The 23579-nt window shown below is 46.4% G+C and overlaps 1 protein-coding gene across 1 annotated transcript; it reads right to left on the reverse strand.

The window, feature by feature from the left end:
* Positions 1 to 16863: 16863 nt before the first annotated feature.
* LOC149250408 (uncharacterized) lies at positions 16864 to 19053 on the reverse strand. The gene has a single exon (XM_089453639.1). The coding sequence runs from the start codon at positions 19051 to 19053 to the stop codon at positions 16864 to 16866; it is 2190 nt and encodes a 729-aa protein (XP_089309765.1).
* Positions 19054 to 23579: the final 4526 nt, after the last annotated feature.

Genomic DNA, 23579 nt, shown 5'->3' on the forward strand with positions numbered 1-23579 from the left:
CTTTTCTCGACTCTTAAAACATGAAAAGGTCAAGTTGTGTCCTTGCGTCTTAAAATTTATTTGGCCGCGATTAACATTACCTGGTTAGATCTTGTGTGTGTTAGTTTGAGTAGGGTCCTTTATCGTTAGATTCCCTTAGGTTTTGTTTGAAGTTTGTCATCCTGGCTGAACTGTCGACTCTCGTTCCAAGTGATCAAGGGTCTCCGTCTTCCGTTGCTCCTGAGGTACCGGTTGTGAGTGATACTCTTCCTGTTATCCCCGAGTATCCAACCGATCAACTCTCGTGCCCCGGACGACAAGGATTACGAAATTCATTCGAACCCCATCTGGGAGCCTGAAGAGGACGATATTCCTTTTACCCCCCTGGTGTTTCGTCTCCAATGTCTACCTCTCACATGGATGAGACATCTCCTAAAGTGAGTGAGACACCCGCTTTGTCGAATATCGACACTCCTATCCCGACCACTTCTCCAATACCCTCACGCTATAAGTCGTTGAGGGATAATATAAGTGCCAGGATCCCTGCTTCGAGTACCATGTGGGACCTCCATATCACTCCCACTACGGGATCTTTTGTTTCACAAGTCCACAGTACACCTGTCACTTGAATTCCAACGAATCCAACTGTTTGTGTAGCACATTCAACTCCGGTTGTTAGTGCCGTTACAGTGTCTTCAACTCTGACTACTGGTGTCGTTCCCCCTCACGGTCAAGTGAGTAACGGCCAGCCGGCACACACACCCAAAGTTGTCCATCCTACACAAAGTGCACCACCCTCTTCTGGTCCCGTCCCAGGAGGGGGGGCCGTATGATCAGTATGGGCAAGCTGTTCAGGATCCGAACGCGCAAGGTCCATTCTATTATTACGATTCTACTATTCAGTACCTTTATCCTTCTAGACCCTTGCCTACTCAACCTATTGTTGAGGTCTCGGTTACCATTATTCGTTGCTTGGAATGCCACCACTTTCCATGGGGGCCAAGCAAGGCCTGCATAGCTTCAGGGAACGCCTAACCAAGGCCAGCCGTCTTATATGCAAACCCCCCAAGGGCAGCAATATTACGGCCAGTCTTACCCAGGACAACCTGGGGGCCCACAAGGATAACCCTATCAGGGAAAACCTTCGGCCGTTGGTGGTCCATCTTTTACTTATCTGACTCAACCTTCTAGTTATCCAGGGCAACCTGGTACCCAGCAAGGTTACCCGTCTGGACAACCAGGACAACCTTACATCCAACAAGGTCAACCTGGTGTCCAGCAAGGTTATCCCTCTGGACAAGCAGGACAAACTTATATTCAACAAGGTCAACCGGCAGCCCAACAGGGGTACCCTTCTGGGCAAGGGGGGTAGCCTTACATACAGCAGGGCCAACCCACTACCTAGCCTGGTCATCCTTCTAGGCAAGGGGGTCAGCCTTCCGTACAGCAAGGCCAACCCACTGCCCAGCCTAGTCATCCTTCTGGACAAGCTGGTCAACCTCAAGGTCAACCAGCCGTCCAGCCCGCTCAATCATCTGTTCCGCAAGGACAACCCTCGGTTGCACAAGGACAACTTGGTACCCAGCAAGCTCATCCTTCTGGGCAAACGGGTCTGTCCCAAACCCAACCAGGACAACCTTCCGGCCAGATGGTCCAAGCTCAACCTGTTCAAGGACATCCTTCTAGGCCCCAGACTCAAATTGGTTATCAAATGCAAGGTGGGTCACAATCCCAACCTTCTTACCAAGCACAACCTTCCTACCAGGCTCAGTATGGAGCTCAACAACCGTATGGTTACCAGCAACCCCAGGGGAAAACTCAGTTCACCCCTTATCAAAATTATCAACAAATACAGGTCACCCCTTATCAGAATTATCAGTAACAGTATGTTGCACCTGCAAGTCAAGTTGCTAATCCATGGGGTGTTGGGGGGCAGACCCAGGGTCAGCTGTCTGCTTATGGACAGAATACTTATGGACAAAATCCTTATGGACAGAACCCCTATGGGAAAAATCCCTATGGGCAGAACCCTTTTGGGCCAGGCCCGTCCGGACAAAGTCCGTGGGGGCAACCACCACCTGGTTGGAACCCTGGTACTACCTCTCTTCCATGGCCACATATGTCCTTCAATCCTCAGTTACCTTTCTTAGCGACATTGGAACTGCCAGATGTGTCCAAATTGACAAATGATCCCATTCTTCATAATCCATATTGGCCACCAGTTCCAACTAAGATACCCGGTGATTCCCCGAAATTCGATGGCAAAGCTGGTGAGGACCCTCAAGCCCAGTCATGACCTATCACGTTTGGTGCTCATCCAACTCGTGGCTTGACGATTCCATCCGGCTCCGCCTCTTCCAAAGGACTCTCACCGGCTCGGCTGCTAAGTGGTATATTGAGTTGAATCGCGAAACATTTCAAGATTTCAACTCGTTGGCTATGGCTTTCCTAACTCATTTTCAGTTACCCATTCGGTATGAGATAGGGACACATATCCTGGTCTCTCAAATAGGACACGGCCACGCATATATCCGATCATATACACGAATGGAGACGACGTCGTCGTTTGATAAAATTCAGGATTCCTGATTAGCTCCTAACCGATTGGTTCACAACCTCCTTTGTCCTTGCGATCGCGCGAGACATTGCCATGGAAGCTTGTGTAACTGCAAAGCAAGCTATCGCGCGTGCTAAGTACCATGACTTAGTTTATTCCCTGTCAAGTACTTTATATGATTATTTTCCAGATGCCCCGAGACCCGGAACATCCAAAGCTCCGCCAAAACCATCTGTTGACGGTGTTATTGGCTCTGTAAACACATCTTCAAAGAAATCATCCGCGAACCCTGGGAAGCAAAAACCGAATGCTTCTAGAGAAAACACTTCTCAGGGTCAATCTAATTCTAGAAACACTTCCGAGGTTAACGCCGTCCAGTCCACCACAGCGGATAAATCCTCGAAAGGGAAAAAGAAAGGGAAAACCAAGAATAAATCCGAACAGCCCAGACAGGACTCCCCTAAACCTCCACCCGAGGAAGGAGCCAAATGTAAACCTAAGTATCCTTGTCTTATCTGTGACGAGGATCACTACACTAAAGACTACCCCAGGAGGTCCGAAGTTAGTCGATTGTTGAAAGGTGCTCCTAGGACTCCTGCTGTGCGTAAAGAACCTTTCCCTTCATAGCAAACTCAAATGGTGGCAGATCCATCACAACCCTCTTCTTCATTCGGCTCTCAAGTATTTATGGCTGGGACAATTCCTATCCATGTCACTACTCGAGCAAAAGAATATCCATCTCATGCCGGGAAAGAGCCTGAGGTCTCCTCCAACGCTCCTCCGTCCAGTTCTGGTCCACTCTACATCGAGAGACCTAGCACTGAGACGACTATCCGACCCCCTCCTAAAGGTGTACTCCGGAGGTCTTCTTACAACCCTAATGCTCATGCCTCCCAGCACTACAGCATCGTTGAGGACTTAGCTCAGGCCCCGTCTGCTATGTCCACTCTAGAAGTGCTCCAGAGCTGCCCCTCCCAGAGGAAGTCCTTGCTATCGGCCATCGGTGGCATAGACCCAACTGACTCGGATCTGATTTCTTTTGACCTCGAGGGCCATACGCCGAGGCTGCCTCACCAAATCGCTTTTCTCATACAGGTTATTATCAATACTAAAATGATTCATCGTATAGTCATTGATGAAGGTGCCTCAACTTGCATCATGTCCATTGCCTGTTGGAAAGCTATTGGTTCTCCGACGCCGAGCTAGTCTCCCACAACATTGGAAGGCTTTGACGAAAGAGAGTCCCGTCCTTATGGTATCCTCCAACGGTTGCCCATCTCTTTGGAAGGGAAGACGGTAGAAGTGGAGGTCAAAGTTGTCGATGCTAATCTTACCTACAACCTCCTCCTCGGACGTAGCTAGACATACGCCATGCAAGCCGTGGCCTCCTCTCTTTTCCGTGTCATTCATTTCCCTCATCAGGGGAAGATTGTCACTGTGGACCAGCTCTCCTTCTTCGCATCCTCTTCCGAGGGAAACGCGCCTTTCGTGGAGCATACCTCCAAATAATGTGAGAGTGTGGGAGCCAGACTCTTTAGAGATCCCGCCCTGATGGGTGTCTTTCCCCTCCCACCTCCTAATCTCGCTCCTATTAACATGATTTCCATGCGCTATGATCCGTGGGTCCTTCCTCCCGCTCATCAGATAGAATCTTGGGGCGATATGATGCCGTTGATTCCTGCCAAGCTCAACTACGTCGAAATCGTTGCTGCATTGGCTCCCCCTCCCGAACCTTCTCCTTCGAGCAGCGTTCCCAACCCGTATGTTCATTTCCCTTAGCTTGGAGATGATGCTACTTCGGATCCATTAAAGGAAATATTTCCTTCCGATGAAGCCATTATAGAGACCATGTCTCTCGAGGAACCTCCTTGGTCTGATTATCACCACCGTTCCTCGTTCCTCCCTGCCCATTAGGAAATGATCGCCTGTCTTGAACAGTTTGCTTCTTGTATCCCATTTCAGCCCCTTCAAACACCTATTCAAATTTATCATGTGTCTTCTAAAGGCAATATAGGAAACATTACGCAGACCCAACCCATCGACATCTCTGTGAAACCAGGGATTGTCGAGCATATTCACATTGGAGTCACTTGCACTCCAGACGAAGTTCAAGTCTACATCGATCTTTTTCGCGAATTTCGTGATGTCTTCACTTGGTCCTACGAAGAGATGCCCGGCATTGACCCTAGCATAGTGCTGCATGAGATACCTACGTATCCAGGTGCTAAGCCCGTTCGTCAACGCCTATGCCCCGTGCACCCCCGAAAAGCTGCAGCCATTAAAGCAGAAGTTGAAAAGCTTCTCAAGGCTTTTTTCATTTACCCCATTCCACTTACGGATTGGGTTTCTAATATAGTCCCTGTGAACAAAAAACAGGGTACTATTCGAGTCTGTGTTGATTATTGTGACATTAACCGTGCCTGTCCTAAGGATAACTTCCCCACACCCTTCATCGATCAGCTTATTGATGAGTGTGCAGGAAGCGAAATCTATTCGTTTATGGACGGTTTTTCTGGATATAACCAGATCAATATCGCGCCCGCTGATCAGCATAAGACGACCTTTATCTGTCCTTGGGGGACTTTTGCTTACAAGAAGCTCCCTTTCGGTTTAAAGAATGCCGGTGCTACCTTCCAATGTGCAATGTCCTATGCTTTTCATGACATCCGTCACATGGTACAGCTGTATCTGGATGATCTTCCAGCTCATTCAGTCAAACGTTAGGACCATCCTTCCCATCTTCGTGAAATCTTTCTCCGCTGTCGACACTACCGTATCAGGCTCAATCCTCATAAATGTGTCTTCTACGTTGAATCAGGCCGACTACTCGGGTTTATCGTCTCCCGAGAGGGCATCCGTTTGGATCCCCTCAAAGTCGAGGCTATTCTGAATCTTCCTCCCCCTACTTCTTTGCAGCAGTTGCAGAGCTTGCAGGGCAAAGCAAATTTCCTAAGACGGTTCGTTCCAAACTATGCCAAGGTGGCTAAAGGTTTTACACGATTATTGAAGCGAGATACACCCTTTCATTGGGATGCTATCGCTCAGGAGTCTTTCGAGTGTCTCAAGGGTCTCCTTGTTTCTGCTCCATTATTACGACCTCCGAATTACCATCGTGATTATACTCTGTATATGGCTGCTGCTGATACCACTATCGGCATGGTTCTCGTGCAAGACGACGATGATGGCAATGAGCACGTCATATATTACCTCACCCGCAACCTCTTGGATATGGAAACTCGATACGCTTACGTCGAGAAGTTGGCATTGGCTGCCGTTTGTGCTGTCCAACGCTTCCGGCATTATATCTTTTTGTGTACCACGACCGTGATTTCTGACTGTAACCCGATGACGTACATTTTGTCACGTCAGTTGCTGGGGGGAAAATACTCAAAGTGGATCGTCATCCTCCAAGAGTTTGACTTGGAATTTACTGCTGCCAAGTCTAAGAAGTCCCTGGTCTTTGCTGAGTTACTTTGCTCTTTGCCGTCTCCTTCTGCACCCCCTCTTTCAGAGGATCATATCCCGGACGAAACTCTTTTTCTGATCAGCACCCTCTATCCCTAGTACGGGGATATTATTGTCTATTTGCAGATGTCCTCTTTCCACCCCGCTGTATCCAAAGATGCTCGGCGGTGGATCCGTCATCAGTCTAAACCCTATCGTACCATTGGGGACACCCTGTACTGTCTTGGCGTTGACTCCATCCTCCGCCGATGTCTAACCCTCGAGGAAGCTGATAGAGTCCTGAATGACTGCCACTCTGGCGCCTGTGGTGGTCACATGTCCGGATATGCCACAGCTCAAAAAATCCCTCGCGCTGGTTATTTCTGGCCCTCCATTTTTAAGGATTGCATTCTTGCCATCCGATCGTGTCATGCGTGCCAGATATACCAGCGGAAGATGCGTGTGCCACCAGCTCCGCTGCACCCTATAGTCACCGTGGGCCCTTTTGCAAAATGGGGCATTGATTATATGACCTGTAAGCCTCGCTCGACCGGGGGGCATGGGTTTATTATCGTTGCCGTCGATTACTTTACAAAATGGGCCGAGGCGATGCCCACATTAACTGAAGACGGTCACACAGCGGCGCTGTTTTTGTTCAATCATGTTATTACGTGGTTCAGAGTTCCGCAGGCCATCGTCACAGATCACGGAAAGCATTTCCGTAATCACATGATGACAGAACTAACAACCCAACTAGGCTTACGGCATGATAGTTCGACCCCGTACTATCCTGAGTCTAATGGTCAGGTTGAAGCCGTTAACAAGATTTTGGTTACAATACTTCAACATACTGTTGACATGCATAAGTCTAATTGGCATCTGATGTTGTTTCCCGCCTTGTGGGCCTACCGAACCTCTGTGAAGGATGCCACCGGTTTCACTCCATTTCAACTAGTTTACGGATTGGAGGCTACCCTTCCTATAGAATGTGAAATTCCTTCGTTAAAAATAGCCGTCGAGTTGCTTCCCAACACTACTCCGGTAGAGGAACGACTTCTTTACCTAGAACGGTTGGATGAAACCCGTCACCTAGCCTCTCTAGCTATCGAAGCTCAAAAGAAGAGAGTTAAAACTCACTTCGACCACACCATCCATCCTTGTTCCTTTGTTGAGGGAGATCTAGTCCTGCTATACGACCAAGCAAATGACAAGCTGGGGGCAGGCAAACTCGAGCCCATGTGGCTAGGCCCTTATATTGTAAAGAAAGTGTTGTAGAAAGGGGCATATGAGCTAGTTGACTACGAAGGTAATCCTCTTGATAAGCCCCGCAACGGGTTGTACTTGAAAAAGTACTATGCATGATTCATGCACTTCATTTATACATGTGTGTGTGTGTGTGTGTTTTCATGTTTTCGGCTTGGTGAAGGCGTGATTGCCCCTTATTGTGTTTTTGCTTCTTGTGTAGATGTCAAGTGCACCTTATGTTGGTTTCGTTGATGGTGTCTGCCGCAGCACTCCCAATTTGTCCTCTGCGGCGTGGGTGATCTACGATCCTCACGGTGAGTTGATAGATCTTCAAGGTGTGTGTTTAGGCTGTACTACAAACAATGTTGCTGAATATATCGTTGTTATTGAATTGTTAGCTGAGGCGATTAATCTCAATATTCGTACATTGGTTGTTAACCTAGACTCTCAGCTTGTCATCCATCAGCTCAATGGGTGATATTCCGTCAGAGACCGTCACATTTTAAGGTTGTACTTACGTGTTAAATTATTAGAAATGAATTTTGACTTCATCACATATCAACATATTCCATGACGATTAAACACATTATCTGATGCATTGGCTAATCATGTACTAGATAGACATTTGCGTAATTTATAATCAAAACATTATACAAGCAAGCACATAAAAGCACAATAATAAACCATAGGCATATGTATATATATATATATATATGTGTCCCAATGTTTGCACTGCGTGCGTTACATAGTTCAAAAAATAATACATGTTCATCCTGATACATCCCGGGACGACATGTCCCTCAAAAAATATGCATAAAAGAAGCCTAGAAGTCTAATCGCGGTGGTGCTCATGATAGCACGTCACCGCGCGCACCAATCGTCTCAATAGACGGTGGATGCGAGTCGGCACCCCCACTGTGTGCCTCTGGTACGCAAAGGGTATGTCCGCCAGTCTAGCGTAACCCGGAATCCCTCGGGTGAGTCTCTCGAGATTCTGCACCAGCTCTTCCCCTACGACACCCTCTACTTGAGGATCAGCTGCGGGCTAGACCCTCCGCGCTATAGGAGACAAGCCGGCTGGTTGCTCTGGGCCAACATCTGCATATATGTACAATTGTCATCAGAGCATGCATGTATTAACAAAAACAAAAAATACATAAAACATCAAAAAACAAAAATATCATACCTAACTCCTCGTCCCACTCCTCTACCTCTGGCAGTGGGAGGTCTAGATCCCCGATGAAGTTAGTCCCCGCGTATGGCCAGTCCTCCACTATGATCAGCTGACGACAGAGCCATATAAAGAACTCGGGCCACCAGGACATCTGCTGGCCCCCTCCTCCTCTGGGCATCAGTGCTGCCCAGCAAGCCATCCTAGGCTCTCGTGGCAATGGATCAGCCACTATAGCTCCCTGAATATGAAAGAGGGGTAATCGTTCCAAGAAGAACGACACCACAATTGAGCCATACCCGAACTGTTTCACTCCCTCTCGCTTACACTTTGTAAGCTGCCTTTTAATATTGGTGGTCACCGCTGTAGCCCAGTAAAAAATGGTGGGGCTGAGGCACTCTGTCGCTAGTAGCAGATGATTCTTACTCGCCTCATGGGGCGCCTATACCCTGGCTGCACGAGTGATGGTGAACAGTATCACCTTGAGAACCAAGTCCCGAATGGTGGCAATATCTGCCTTAGCACTGTTTTTCCCAAATTGTGCTCCTGGACACACTCGGGCCATCACCTCACCCATCGTCTCCCTGGAAGGTCTACTTCTGGTCAAGATAGGACTCGCCCCTCTCCGTGACATCCCAGTAATGAATATACATCAGACACATCCAGCTCTAAGGTTTGGTCCCGTAAGCGAAATACTTGGTCATCAACATCCCAAGCATCAACTATGAACTGCAATAATTCGGGCTGAGCTCACGGATAAGATGTGAGGAAGAATTTTTTGAGACCACAGTCTCTTAAAGCATTCATGCATCCCTCATCCTCTATGGCCAAGGCATCTACAATATCATGTTCCCGTTCTTTCCATTCCACCACCATTTTTGCTTGTTTCCTGCACCCACAAGGATGAATAAATCATTATTAGAACACTGGTGAGCTTACAAACCGGACACATTTCAAATGCAATGGGAAATTTGCACGTAAAAATTAGGTTGGGCGGTTGGCGCAACTATTTCTAAAACATTCGCGCCAATGGCACCGCCCCTTTAGGAAAATCACCCCATTAGCGCGGGTCCGTACCGGATACCCGCGCCAATGGGGCGCATCCCTAAATTTTAAAATCCTCCTTGCAGAGGCTCAATCAAGGAACAAAATGCATAAAAAAGGTACAGAAATGGAGCTAAGGAAAGCGCCTCTTACCTGGAACCAACGAAATCCCGAATGGTTGCACAAGTTGACCGTAATCACCGTCTGAAGTTTGCTCCCCAAACGGACCACCACTACTATTCAAAGAGGTAAAAAGTAAAAATAATTTTATTTTTTACATTTTCACCATATTTATAAACTTTTTGACTTGCACTTAGGTTTAAAAAGTTTTTTTTTGAATATTTTAATATATTTTTGGTCAAAAATGGATTTTACGCTTGCTTCTTGTGCAACGACAGGTCTTTTATGCAACTTCGATGGTGAAACGAGTTGTATTTTATACTTTTTCGGACTCGGTAAATACACGAAAAAGTCACTGTGGAGTAATCTTTGAGCTCTTTTCTGACTCGCTAAACATGAAAAGATCGCCGAGTTATCCCTCTTGACTCGTTAAACGTAAATAAGAGGCAGTCGTCTTTAAACTCTTTTCCGACCTTGTAAAAAATGAAAAGATCGTCGGACCCTTGTCGTTTCAGGTTCGTTAATGGTCACGAAACGACGTGATATCAATCGCTTTTTTACTTTTTCAGGTCGGTGTCACTACATATGAAAAGTACTCCTCGATCGTAATGATCAGGCAGTTCTTTCGAGCATTGTTTTATACTTTTTCGGGCTCGGGAGACACAACTTTACGAAAAAGGACCCCCCTGGAGTTTTCTTTTCTGTTGTCTTTTCAGACTCTCTAAACAAGAAAAGACACCGAGTTCTTCCTTTGTCAGGCTCATTAAAACTTAATGACATCGGATTCTGTCGTAATGACGCCTTACAAGCATATGCTATCTCCGTCAAGCTTGTTAAAAATAACTGGGGTACTCGCTAGGAATGGTGGGGAAAATGGACCCATAATTATTGTCGTTTTGGCAGTATGTCGCTCTTGAACATGGCACTAGTCTGCATTCGTGTCTGGGTGGGAACATCTCATCTTGTTTTACACTCGCCTCCGTGGGATTGGGTTATCCTATTTGACCTCTCATCTACTCATTGCCTTGTCACCATGACCCTTGATCATTTAATGTCAAATACTGCCAAGTCCACTGTCGTGTCGCCGATATGTTCAGGAGAAGTTGACCTCTGCAGGATTACAACCTCCCTCTGATACCTCACATAATTCAGATTCACCACACAATGTTCTTCCTCCGTCTCGTGTCACTGATGTGGGAAACATTATGGCCCACCTTTGATCAAGGTCACTTCCTGTCGACTTCAGCTCATTATCCAGGAAGCTGATCTAGAGACTCCCTTCCGGTGCCTTGGAGCCTGCATGCCTCAATGGCAGGTTCTTCGTGTTCGACAAGAGGGTTTCATCATTGGCCTCCGATCGAATGATTCTATGGGTGTTCGACGCCAGCTCACTCATTCGCACGCCGTAGATTGTACCTATAGTGCCTTGAGGACCATTTTCATTATTGGTCGTACCTCTCGCGTCTATTAATAGTTTTCATCATTGGCTGGTAATCAGACGATGTTCATGCATGTTCGACTCCAACTCATGTATTCACATGCTTGAACTTGTACTCTGATCGGGTCGAGATGGAGCGCAATTTGTGGCTGCGATTTGTGGCTTATTATGATCATTCCATGACTCATTCACTGGATGGCTGCGACCATGCCTGAGTCTATTTACCGATCCTCACTGGATGGCTACACCCATACCTTGGATTTATATTATTGTGTACTCTGTTATGGATGGCTACGCCCATACCACATATATCATGTACTTGAGATATCAGTTGTACTTATTTTCGCAGGTTCTCCGGCGGCCGTGTTTTCAGTTACGCATGTTCTTGTAAAGCATTTCACCCCTCTCTCTCCCTCGGGCCTCATGCTTTAGGGGGCATTTGTTACACAACAATTTTTCACCGTTTGTCACCGTCCCTGTTACCCCTCTCTCGCACACTAGAGGAATCATTCCGGGACCTATGAGAAGTGACATGACCTGAAACCACTTGCATCATATTCCTCTAAGTATGAGCTTCATATGCCCTGAAGACATCTCCTGTAGAATACCCATGAAAACAGCTCTTTTTGCATTAGAGCGGGTCCATAGTGTATTGCCCACGCCAATGGGGGAAATCCTCTAAATAGGGCGCGCCATTGGCGCTCTGTCTCAGAGTCGCACTCGCGCCAACCAAATTGAGTAAAGTTTTTAACAAACAAGCTTTCGAAGGTTCTCCTTAACCCCTTCACCAATTGAATCTATGTTGAGCTAGGATGGTTTGGCTTCGAATCTCCATAGAAGGGAAGTGGTTTTCCACCTTTCATGGAAGTTTCCAAGTGATAAAGCCAATCCCATGAATAATGTGGTTGATCCTATCTCTTTCCTCTCTATCTATAAAAGCTTGTCTCTATGCCTTGAGCAAGCTAGTTCTAGTTCCAGCATAGTGATAGAGAATACCAAGAGTTCAAGAGTTTGAAACTGCAAGAGCCTTCTTTGCACCCATAAGGCCAAATCTAAGTGAGGAGATTCTTTTCAACCAAGAGAGAGAGGCTTGTTCCCATCCCAACAAGCTTTGCAAGACTTGTGTAGCTGACTACCCAGCCAAAGGAGGATTTGACGTCAGAACTATGGTTGTATTCTTCTTTGTTATTTATCAATAATAGACGACTATCATTATGGTTCCACTCTCATTGTCCTTTGTAATGATTGATGTTGAGTTCTATCTTTTCTGACTGATATATAATTGCATCTATTGGATTTTATGCTTGTATTTGTGTTGTTCTTTGCATGTGTAGGTGTCCAATCACGGAGATCGTGATCGGCCGAAGCAAAGGAACGAGAGCGACGTCTCTTCTATGAATATTAGCGTTGGAATCCAAGTAGGTTCTCATCATCCACCTTTAATTTGCAATTAGGAACTTGCGTGATAGCATTGTTTGATTGTTGCTAGACCCGGTCTCGGCTAGTAGGGATTTCCTCTGTCCGCAGAGGGGATTTACCTCCACAACAAAGGTTATACCATCTGTTCAATTGCTTCATCAAACCGATTAGAAATGAACAATATATGTTTCAAAATGAGTTAAAAAACTAATATTTTACTCAAATTACGTGAAAAGTAATTCAAAAGTGATTTTTTTTACCCCTCATTTTACCATGTCATTTGAACTTTGGTTTGTTGGAGCTCTGGAGGTGCTTTCCCCCTTGATTTTCACCAGTTGATTTCGGGAGATTCTGTGGACGATTCTTGGCACCTTCTGGACCAGGTAGGAGCTAAACCTGAGCTCTTCAGTTGCATTCCTTCCTTTTTGAATTCTATGCATGTTTCCCTGTTTTTCTGAGCCTCTGGGGTTTGAAAAATTCTCCTTGGCTCCATCGCACCCTTCCTATATTGAAAGGTGCGATGCATACGAGCTTGGCTATTGGCTAGTCAGTATGAATCCCACCCAATACATTGCTGGGGGTGCGATGGGTGTGAAAAGGGAATTTTTTGCACTGTTTTCTCATGGGATTTTTGCCTGTTTTTTGCCAAATCAGGATCCTGACTCTTCTCTTGCTTGTTTTGCAAAGATTTATCGGAGAAAAATGGCTGTTACATGGTGAGAACGTGAGCATGAAGAAGAGGACATGCTTGCTTTACATGATCTGGTTACGATAACTGCACTGCAGAATTGTGGCCTGTTCAAGTTTTTCCGCATCTCTAGCATGAGGCAACAAATCAACTTGTTGCAATATCTTCTTGATGCATGGTATCCTACCAACCAGGTGTTTTAGATAAGAGGCAAATCTATCCCCTTGACTATCGTGGACATCTATTTTTTGACTGGTTTATCGAGGCATGGTGCCCCTCTTTCACTATCAGGTTTCGCTCGTGGGGGGCGAATCTGTGATAGATTATATTCGCCGATATTGCAGAGAGGGATCTCAGCCGAGTAGGGACAGCAAGATCAACATCTGAAATGTCAATGACCGGTCCTTGAGGACCATTCTATTCACTTTTGCTAGACTGGCTGGTAGTGCGGCTCCTCACATGGCTAACAGGTCCTATATGCAGTACGACTTGGAATGCCTTGAACCAAAGGTGTTCAACTTGTGTGACGCAGTACTCCCTGTGATGAAAGAACAACTGACCAAGGTAAAAAACTGAAAATTGAAGAACTTTGGCTATGGTTCTATTTTGACTGCTTTCGCCTTGGAAAAGATCCCACTGATGTAGCCGCAGTACATCTCACTTGGCTTACCTCCACCGACTGAGCCACGGATGCAGAGATGGGTCGACATTATGGCCCAACATGTTGGTCAGTCCCAGGTTTCCTTTTCTGATACCTTTTTCGAGTGGTTCAACTGTTAGGAGATGGTCTTTTCTGAGTGTCCATATGCTGGTATGGATTTCCGGGGTGACCCGGATTTAGTGTTGCCGGCTAGTGAGCAGTGGGGTGCTATCGGTAAATTCTCTGACCATATCTCTGTTCATCATTTCTTTTTATAATGTTCTTGTGCTTTCTTCTATAAGGACTAATCAAAACTCATGTGCTCATGCAGATATTGGACCAGTTCGGCCAGTAGTATGTCTGAGAGTACCAACTGCCGCTCCAGCAAGAGAGGCTGTGGGGAGGGCTATCCTTCACGACCTTGATGTGGCCGAGACTCTTTCAGCATTGCAGGATCAGGTCGAGGGCCTCACTATTGGTATTTCAGACGTGAGGACCGACAAGCTGCCCCTGAGGTTGCAGCGACATACTACTGGCGTGCCGAGTCGATGGACTAGGCTTTTACACATGATTGCACAGGCGGTGACTTGTTATTACCAGCATCATTAGACTAGGATGCCCCCTAGAATTTTGAGTTTTGGGTCATTTGACCAATTTTTTCCTGGTTACAGAACATTATGTATGAACCATAAACAGTTATATATATATTTTTGATTTTCGGAGCTCTATTTTGGTTGAGTTACTTGATCTTGATGCAAATATTTGATGAAATGCTTCTTTTATAAATGTTGCAAATGTCTATCTGACACATAATTTTCCAATGAGTCCATTAATGTGTTTAAGTTTATAGAAATATGTTGGTATTGAATAGAATGAAACTACCATTCCAAAATCTTGACCCTTAGGAACATGCGATAGATAGTTGGATTTCGTACGGAGTAGATACCAGTGAGCTATAGGATCACGAGTTGTGAGTCTAGCTTGACGACTAGTCGGCGTATGCCGTGCGTAATTGCATCAGAGAGGAGCTCTATCAACGTGCTGTATTCAACAATATTTTTTGTTGACCGACCAATACATACCCCTCTAAAACTCACTAACTCGCCGCTTGGATCGAAGATGGCCCAAGCTGCAGAAGATAGGTTCCGCAAACTACGACTCGCTCTGTCGGCATATCCAACAAATGATTCCAATAGGTCTGACATCTGCAACAAATGTAAAAGCGGATCACTTAACCAAAACAATTACCCTTAGTGAAAACAAAAATGTAACATAAGCATAGGGGTTAGTATCTTGAGTCAAGCATAGTAACGCTTAAGGTACAACCCATTGCGAGGTTGCGCCAGTGGAATCCCATCATAATCTACTAACTCCTAGGCTCCTTTTGGTAATACATGTTTAACAATATAGAGGTCCATTGATAAGGATTTGAACTTACCTGCTCCCAATTTGTCGGATTCCTGGTCGTAAAGTAAGACCAGGTCACCTTCTGAGAAGACACGGGGTTTGACATTCTTGTCGAACTGCGCCTTCACTCGTTTCTTATGGGATTTTTTAGCCAAAGCGGCATCACGATGGGTTTCATCTAATTGGATTAGTTCCAAGAAACGAGCCTCTTCTTCTGAAGTTCCAGGGAGGAGGTCGACTGCGAGTTTGAGGGACAAGATTTCACACTGAACCGGTAAGATTGCTTCTAGGCCATACACCAATTAAAAGGGTGTAAACCTGGTTGCATTCCTCACCGATGTTCGGTATGCCCACAAGGATGAGTACAGGATCAGGTGCCAACTCCTTTTGTGGACTCTAATCATCCTTTGCACCATCCGCTTCAGGACCTTGTTGATTGCCTCAACTTGTCCGTTAGCCTGCGGATAATATGGAGTAGAGTTGTCATGGGACAACCCTAACTTGGCAGCCAACTCAACCATCATGTGATTGCGAAAACGCGATCCATGATCTATGACTATGGCATGTGGAACACCGAATCTGGAGACTACATGATTGAAAAAAAAGAGGGCAGCCGTTTCGCCGTTGTTGTTTAATGTAGGCATCGCCTCGGCCCATTTGGTAAAATAGTCTACTGCGACTATGATATGCCCATGCCCCCTAGCCGAGGTGGGGTTACATGTCATGAAATCTATTCCCCATTTGGCAAATGGCCCAACAGCAACTACTGGTTGTAGAGGTGCGAGTGGTATTCTGGTTTTTTGATCAAAGATTTGACATGCATGGCAACTTCTGACTGCGATTATGCAATCTTTAAACATTGTTGGCCAGAAGTATCCTACTCGTAAAATATTTTGTGTCGTAGTGTAACCAGATTGATACCCCCCACACGCGCTTGAATGGCAATCATTCAGGACTTTTTCGGCCTCCTCGTAGGTGAGGCACCTCCTCAAAACTATATCGACACTAAGACGGTAAAGTGTATCACCGACGATCATGTAGTCTTTTGCTTGGTATCGAATGCGTTGTTTTTCTGAGCGGGAGGTATTAGACCTATATGTTTGGGTTTGGAGATAGATTATTATGTCTCCATACCATGGATTGCTTGAAGATATCAGAAACAAAGATTTGTCCATGATTGCTTCTTCTGATGTTACATCGTTGGACGATGATGGGAGATCACATAGTAACTCTGCGAAAACCAGGGATTTCTTTGATTTGGATTTTATAAATTCCAGATCAAACTCTTGTTGAATTGCTATGCATTTTGAATATTTTCCCCCCAGCAACTGTCGCGACAATATATAAGTCATGGGGTTGCAATCTGACTGAATGGTAGTTTTTCGAAAGAGGATATAGTGTCGAAATCTCTATATCGCTTGAACAGCTGTGAGAGCTAGCTTTTCAACGTAGGAGTACTTGCTTTCTTTTCCACTGGAAAAATCAGTAATTTTCATTAATATTAGAATATTACATATAGTAGATGCCATGGCATTACTTTATTGTTCATACAAAATTCACCTCATCAAGGTGTTGTTCATAAGGTAGTTGCAAAATTGTGCTGAGTACATTCATCTGGTTGTTCAGCTTATTCGCTATCCTATAAAGGATTATGTTTTATAAATAATATAGCCATTGTTCTATACATTTCATCATATCAAAATATTAACTGTCAGCTATCGGGACTATTGTCCCTCTGTTCTCTCTGATCTATGTATGGCCTGTGGTAAAATTGGTGCTCTTCTGTTCCATTCTGCTCCACTATTAGCCATTCGCCTCTGGGAAGTGTCGAGGCCTCTTTGGATAATTTGTCAGCCTCGCTGTTATGTTCTCTGTAAATGTGTAAACAAGAGAAATGATTAAAAGCTGCTTTGAGAGTGAGTGCATCATGTAATATATTGTTGAGTGTGTGTGTATGACAAGCAGTGACATTGTTAATCCAGTTAACGACCACCATTGAATCCCCAAATATGTTGATCTTTGTGTGTTGATGCAATAATGCAAAGTGAAGTAGATTGCGGATAGCAGAAAGCTCAGCATAGTTATTTGATCCATTTCCGAAACCCATTTTTGCAAGGTATCGATGGTGTTCGTTTATATGCAGAACAAAACCCCCTCCACACCCGGCTTGGTTTGCTGCTCCGTCGAAGAAAGCCCACGGGGTGGTTCTGTCGATGTTGGGCATGGGCTGTATGGTTCTGGGTCTAGGAGGAGGTGGATCAGGTAGCTCATGATAAGCAGCGATGATGGTGGCTTCTACCCGGCTCCATGATATCAATCGATCTTCAAAGATAGCCCGATTCCGTGCGAGCCAGATATGCCATGTAGCCACAGGGGGAAGGTTTTGAAGTTTTGTGCCCGGATGACTGTGTGACCAAGCATCCCATGCGCTCGGTATATCGATCCCAGTCCAATTGCCAGCTATGCCCAACTGGTTGCAGATGTTGCTCCATAGATTGTGGATAACAGGGCAGAGGAGGAAAATATGATCCAAGTTTTCTGATGCATTTTTACAGAAAGTACACCATGATGGGCCGTAGATGGCTCTGCGGGTAAGATGATCACCTGTGGGAACAATACCATTGAGGGCGCACCAAAAGAAAAGTTTGGAGCGGGGTGGAGCCTTGAGCTTCCAAATGGTTTGCCACCACGAATGAATCGGATCAGGTATTCTGTGAGATATGAGTGCTTTGTATCCAAATTTTGGAGCATATATACCATGATCCGCAATGCACCAAATAAGTTCGTCCGGACCTTGTTTGATTCGAATGTGTGATTCTGATAATGCCTCAGTATAGTGATCCCATTCCTGATGCCATTGAAGAGGGAGATCCAGCTGCTGGGCAGATTTCCAAGCTTGGGTGAAGATATCAGAGCGCTGTTGATCGGCGATCTGTGCGAAATGCCGGATGTCCCGGGCCTGAAGATGAGTAATAAGATCCCGATTTAGGATGTGTCTACCCCCACTGTTGATCCATGGGTCCAAGCCAATCCTGCCCGTCAAACCATCATTTATTCGCCAAGCTAGATTGTCTCGAATGAGGGGAAGGGAATGTATCAAGGCCTTCCAGACCGATGAACATCCCTTTGATGACCAAGTTGGTAGTCGGGCCCAATCCAGAATATTTTGGGGCCATATGTATTTATAATAGGTTACCTGTGTCCAAAGGTTTTGGCTAGTAAGTAGAGTCCAACCCATCTTGGCAGCCAGTGCCTTGGCAAAGTCAGGAAGGTCTTTGAGCCCCCATCCTCCCCATTTTTTGGGCAGAGAGATTTTCTTCCAGCTGATCCATGCAAAGATTCTTTTGTCCTGACTCCCATTCCAGAGGTATCGATTGCACAGCTGCTGTATCCGCCCCAGGATATTCCTCGGTATCCAGGCTAGTGCCATCCAGAATACCGGGGTAGCCTCTAGCACAGATTTAATGAGCACCAATCTGCCAGCCCTAGAGAGATATCTGTAGCTCCAGCCAGTGAGTCTTTTTTCCAATTTGGCAACCAACCAGACCCAATCAGCTATCCTTTGGCAAGTTGGCTTCAGATTGAACCCCAGGTATTTGAGACCTCTATCCAGAGGGTGGACCGAGTAGGGGAATGTCTGTAGGGCTGTCCGGGTCTCCTGAACAGATGTGCGAGCGCAGGTGATGGTTGATTTCATCTGATTTGGCAGCATACCAGTAGCTGCAGAAAAACGTTGCAGGATCTTTGAGAAGGTCCGAGAGTCTCGTACACTGCCATCTAGAAGTATAAGGACATCATCCACAAAAAGTAGATGAGTAAGATAGCATAGGTCGGTTATGCGAAGACCCCCAATGTCTCCATCCCGCTTAGCAGAATCCATGAGGCGGCTGAGACCTTCCATGACCAAGAGGAAGAGAAGGGGCGATAGGGGGCACCCCTGCCTCAAACCCCTTTCAGAGTGGAAAAAAGTAGAGGCCGAGCCATTAATGAGGATACTGAAGGAAGGTGAGGTTATGCAGGCCATGATCCAAGTGATGAAGGCGTGAGGGAACCCCAGATGAATGAGGATCATTTTGAGATAGAGCCAGCTGACTCGGTCGAAGGCTTTGGAAAGGTCGATTTTGAGGAGGATGGCTTTTAGGTTCTTCGACCAGATGGAGTGTAGGGCTTCTTGAGCGAGTCCAATGGCCTCGTGGATCTGCCTAGATTCTAGAAATGCAAATTGCTGCGGGGCAATGGATCGGGAGAGGATAGGTCTAAGACGATTTGCAATGGTCTTAGAGATGATTTTATAGAGGCAGTTACACAAAGAGATGGGCCTGTAATCATCAAAGGATGCCGGGGAGTCTGATTTGGGAATGAGAGCAATGAATGTAGAATTGATAGCATGATATATGGATCCTGTAGTCCGGCTCTCCTCGACCACCCGCAGCAGATCCTGTCCCAATACATCGAAGAAGGCTGAGTAAAATTCAATGGTCCAACCATCCGGGCCAGGCTTTTGTCTTTTTTGAACCATTTCAGCACTCCTTCGAGTTCCTCAGCTGATACCGGGTCAGTTAAAGCCTCCACATCATCTTCCTCCACGAATCTCGGGAAGTGGTTAGCCACATTAATGATATCAAGTAGGTTGGCTTCCCGTGGGCTCTTGTAGAGATTCCTGAAATGGGTGGTGCCCAGGTGAGCGAGCTTGTTAAAATTGTCTGCGAAGTCGCCATCCGGGGAGGGGAGCTTCCAGATTGTATTAGATACTTTCCTGCACTTTGCAAAGTTATGAAAAAACTTTGTGTTGTCATCCCCAGCTTGTATCCATAAAGCTCGGCTCCTTAATCTAATGGATTCCTCTCTCTCTTTGAGGATCTTAGCTTTTTGATTCTCAAGGTCAATAAGCCTGCATTTGTCTGCTGCTGAGATGAACCCCAATCCTCTGTCATCGGTGAGTGAACATAAATCAGCTTCAATTTGGGAGAGCTGTGCTGATTCACGTTCCAATTTCTCCTTTGCCCACTTAATAGAAATATGTTTTATTTCTGAGAGGTTCCTGCAGAACCCTTTGGCGAGAGATTCAGAGTCATTGATGGGATGTGCGATCCAGTATTCCTTTATCAGCTTGATATATGATGGATCCTTCAGCCAAATGTGATTGAATTTGAAGGGTGCCTTTGGTTTCTTGGAGGGACCCTGAATCTCCAGGTATATAGGATTGTGGTCCGATAACCCCCCCGAGCCAACCCATTGTCTGAAGAGATGCAGGCGCTGTAGAAGAGTCCCCTTTAGAAGAAATCTGTCAAGTCTGCGGGCAAGTGCAGCATCCCCAACCCGTCGATTCCGCCAAGTAGGAAGGAGACGCTGCATTGGTATATCCGAGAAATTTGATTGCTCCAGCAGATTGGTCATATAATCAGTAATAGGGTCGATTTGTGCTTCTGAGCCCCATGACTCCCTGAAGCCCAGAGAGAAATTGAGGTCTCCTCCAATAATAACATGGTCTTCATTCATCAAGGGGAGATGTAGAATATGCTGCCAGAACGATTCTCTCTGGGAGCAGGGAGCATATATATTGACAACTCTGAGATCCATGCCGAGTTCAGCAGAGAAAAAATCCAAACCAATGAACCCTGCACCCCCCCAGGTCGAATTCATTTTAATGGAGCGAGGGTTAATTCCAATGGCTAGACCCCCAGATCGTCCCACAACATCATTGGCATAAAAGCTCCATCCAGGGGCCGTGGCTTGCATGGCTCGAGTAATCTGATCTGCAGAGCAGAGAGTCTCTTGTAGCATGATAATGTCAATAGGCTCAGTTTCAATGAGCCGCTTCATGGCTAGTTTTTTGGAGGAACTAGCCAGTCCTCTGCAGTTAAAGGATAGGCACTTCATGGGGGAACACCTCTCGGGGTGTGTCCTGCTCTAAGGACCCCGTCAATGGTCGATTGCCGGCCAGATACCACCTCTGCCCCAGCTTGTTTAATGGCCTTTGATAGATGGGATTTTCTCCCTCTGGTATTCAATGAAACCCCCTCAGGAATAACAATGCCCAGACCAGAATGTCCGGCTGATAGCTCTTTGGCAGGATTCCTAGACCGGAGAAAATATGGATGAGGTGGGGAGGACGGGCGCGGGGAGGAGCAAGTCTCAGGGGATGTTGTGGAAATAATGGGATCAGTGTAGGTAAGTGGAGATGATGATAAAGTGCAGTGAATCATGGAGGTTTGTGTAGAGGGACCAATGACATGATTAACATCAAACGAAGAAAGCAAAGATGGGGTAAGAGAACCTGAGATCATACCCGCTTCTGCCGCCGAGCGAGCCCTGGTTTTTGGAGGCGAGGGTCGCCGGAGTCCTGTATCGACCGCGGGAGATGAAGCCGAAGGGGGCGGGCCCGCAGAGGGAGGGCGAGAAATGTTGGGGGATGCCGTCCTGGTAGATGCCGGGGTGCCTTTCGGTGTGTCTTCTGCTTTCTTGTTGAGTGGGCAGTCCTTCGCAAGGTGCCCCACTTTATGGCATCGTCTGCAGCGGAAGGGGACTCCTTCATAGTCCAACAACTGCACTCTGATACACCTTCCCCACTGAAGCGTGATCTGTTCCTCGAGTCCTTCTCGTGTGTCCAGATGAACCAAGATCCGTGCAAGTGTTCGATTCCCAGATTCCACATATGTGCGATCGTAGTCCAGATAAGTCCCCAGGGCATTGCCAACCTTAATGAAAACTTCTTCATCCCAGAATGGTATTGGTAGACCTGGGAGTCGAACCCAGATTGGTCCGGCACCGAGCTGCTCCCGCTCTGGATCGAAGAGGGGATTCCAGCGCTTGAGGAGGACCGGGGCCATTTCAATATGCCAGTATCGGCCCAAAACAAGGTTAGTCTGACTTACCTTGGAAAATTTAAGGGAGAACCATCCTCTGGGGAGGACATGGACCTCTGGTAGGTCGAAAAGCACTCCGCCCCAGATCTCCTTTACCCATAGATTGAGCCTCTGCCTCGAATATGTCCTACCCCTGACGTGCCCTACCAACACGGTGTTCGCAATGTCCATATAATCACCGAGAGGCCTCGATTCGTCGAATTTGATGGAGATGTCCCTTGCCGTAGACCTGACACACTTTGCCTTCTTTGTCCCGGAACGGGGGGCCGACGGATGATCCACCAGGGGATTTGTAATGCCTTCCCGGGATGGGGGGATTGTGGGGTGAATAACGACCGCAGGAGTCTCAAAGCATCCAGAAGGGCGGACTCCCGAGACAGAGGGTTGTGATGCAGGAGTAGCTGCCGGCGGGGGGAAAGGCACTGATAGGAGGGGCGGGGCCTGTGGATCAAACGAGGGCGAGGGGGGTGTATGTGAGGCCAAGAATTGCAGAGAGCCCGGCGAGAGCGGAGGGACCTCAAATGGCGGAGATTCAATAGGAAATGCTTCTGCAGAGGATGGAATGGTTTGATAAGCTGCAGTCGAGACGGAGGACGGGTATGGAGGGCGCGCTGGAACAGTTGAAGATGTGGAAGGCGTGAACTGTGAGCGAGAGGTAAAACTAGGTTTCCCAAAGATAGCTTTGTCCGGCGAGGGATCCGCCGAGTAATCCACCGCTTCATGCTCCAAGTCATCCATAACTGACTCTTTGTCGGCGACCGAAAATGACAGGTGAGGAAACCGATGGTGGAGCTGCAGCTGTAATGTTCCTGAGCCGTGACCGCAACGGTTGTGACCTAGACGAGGAGGGCTGTCGAACCTAGTTCGCGAGCGATCCATCCTCTACCTAAGTTTCTTTATCATGCAAGTAGGTTACTGATTTATGAGAAAGTATCGGAGTACTTGCTTTCTATATCATTTAAGTTTCTACTTAAATAATATATAGGATTTTCAATTCCATTGTCTTCTTGAACTAAAACCATTGCGATGGTTGTATTCACTGCAGCTAGATACAGGTTAAAGTCTTTTTGATAATCAGGAGCGTACATTAATAATGATTTTATTAGGGATTCTTTTAAAGCATCAAAGGAAGCTTGTGTGACATGATCCCAGATGAAGGGTACTTCTTTTTTCAATAGACGAGTATAACCTTTAGCAATTTCGGCGTAATTTGGAATGAACCTCCTTAGAAAGTTTGATTTCCCTTGGAGATTCTGAATCTGAAACAAATTTGAAGGTGGAAGAAAATTAATGATTTCCTGAACCTTACATGGGTCGAGACGAATCCCATCCTTTGAGACCACAGAGCCAAGTAAATGACCAGAACTGACACAAAATACACATTTGTGTGGATTGAGTCGTATCTTGTAGTGTCGGCAACATAGAAATATCACTCTCAAATGCTACGGATGATCGATCCACTTTCGCGAACCGGAAGATCATCGAGATATGGTTGAATGATGTTTTGATGTCATGGGAGGCATAATTACTTGCCCTCTGAAATGTTGCCCCTGCGTTCTTT

The sequence above is a fragment of the Pinus tabuliformis genome, chromosome 7 (assembly GCF_031772625.1).
Source record: "Pinus tabuliformis cultivar Carrire ecotype Pingquan chromosome 7, CPIR1, whole genome shotgun sequence".
NCBI classification, from domain to species: Eukaryota; Viridiplantae; Streptophyta; class Pinopsida; order Pinales; family Pinaceae; genus Pinus; species Pinus tabuliformis.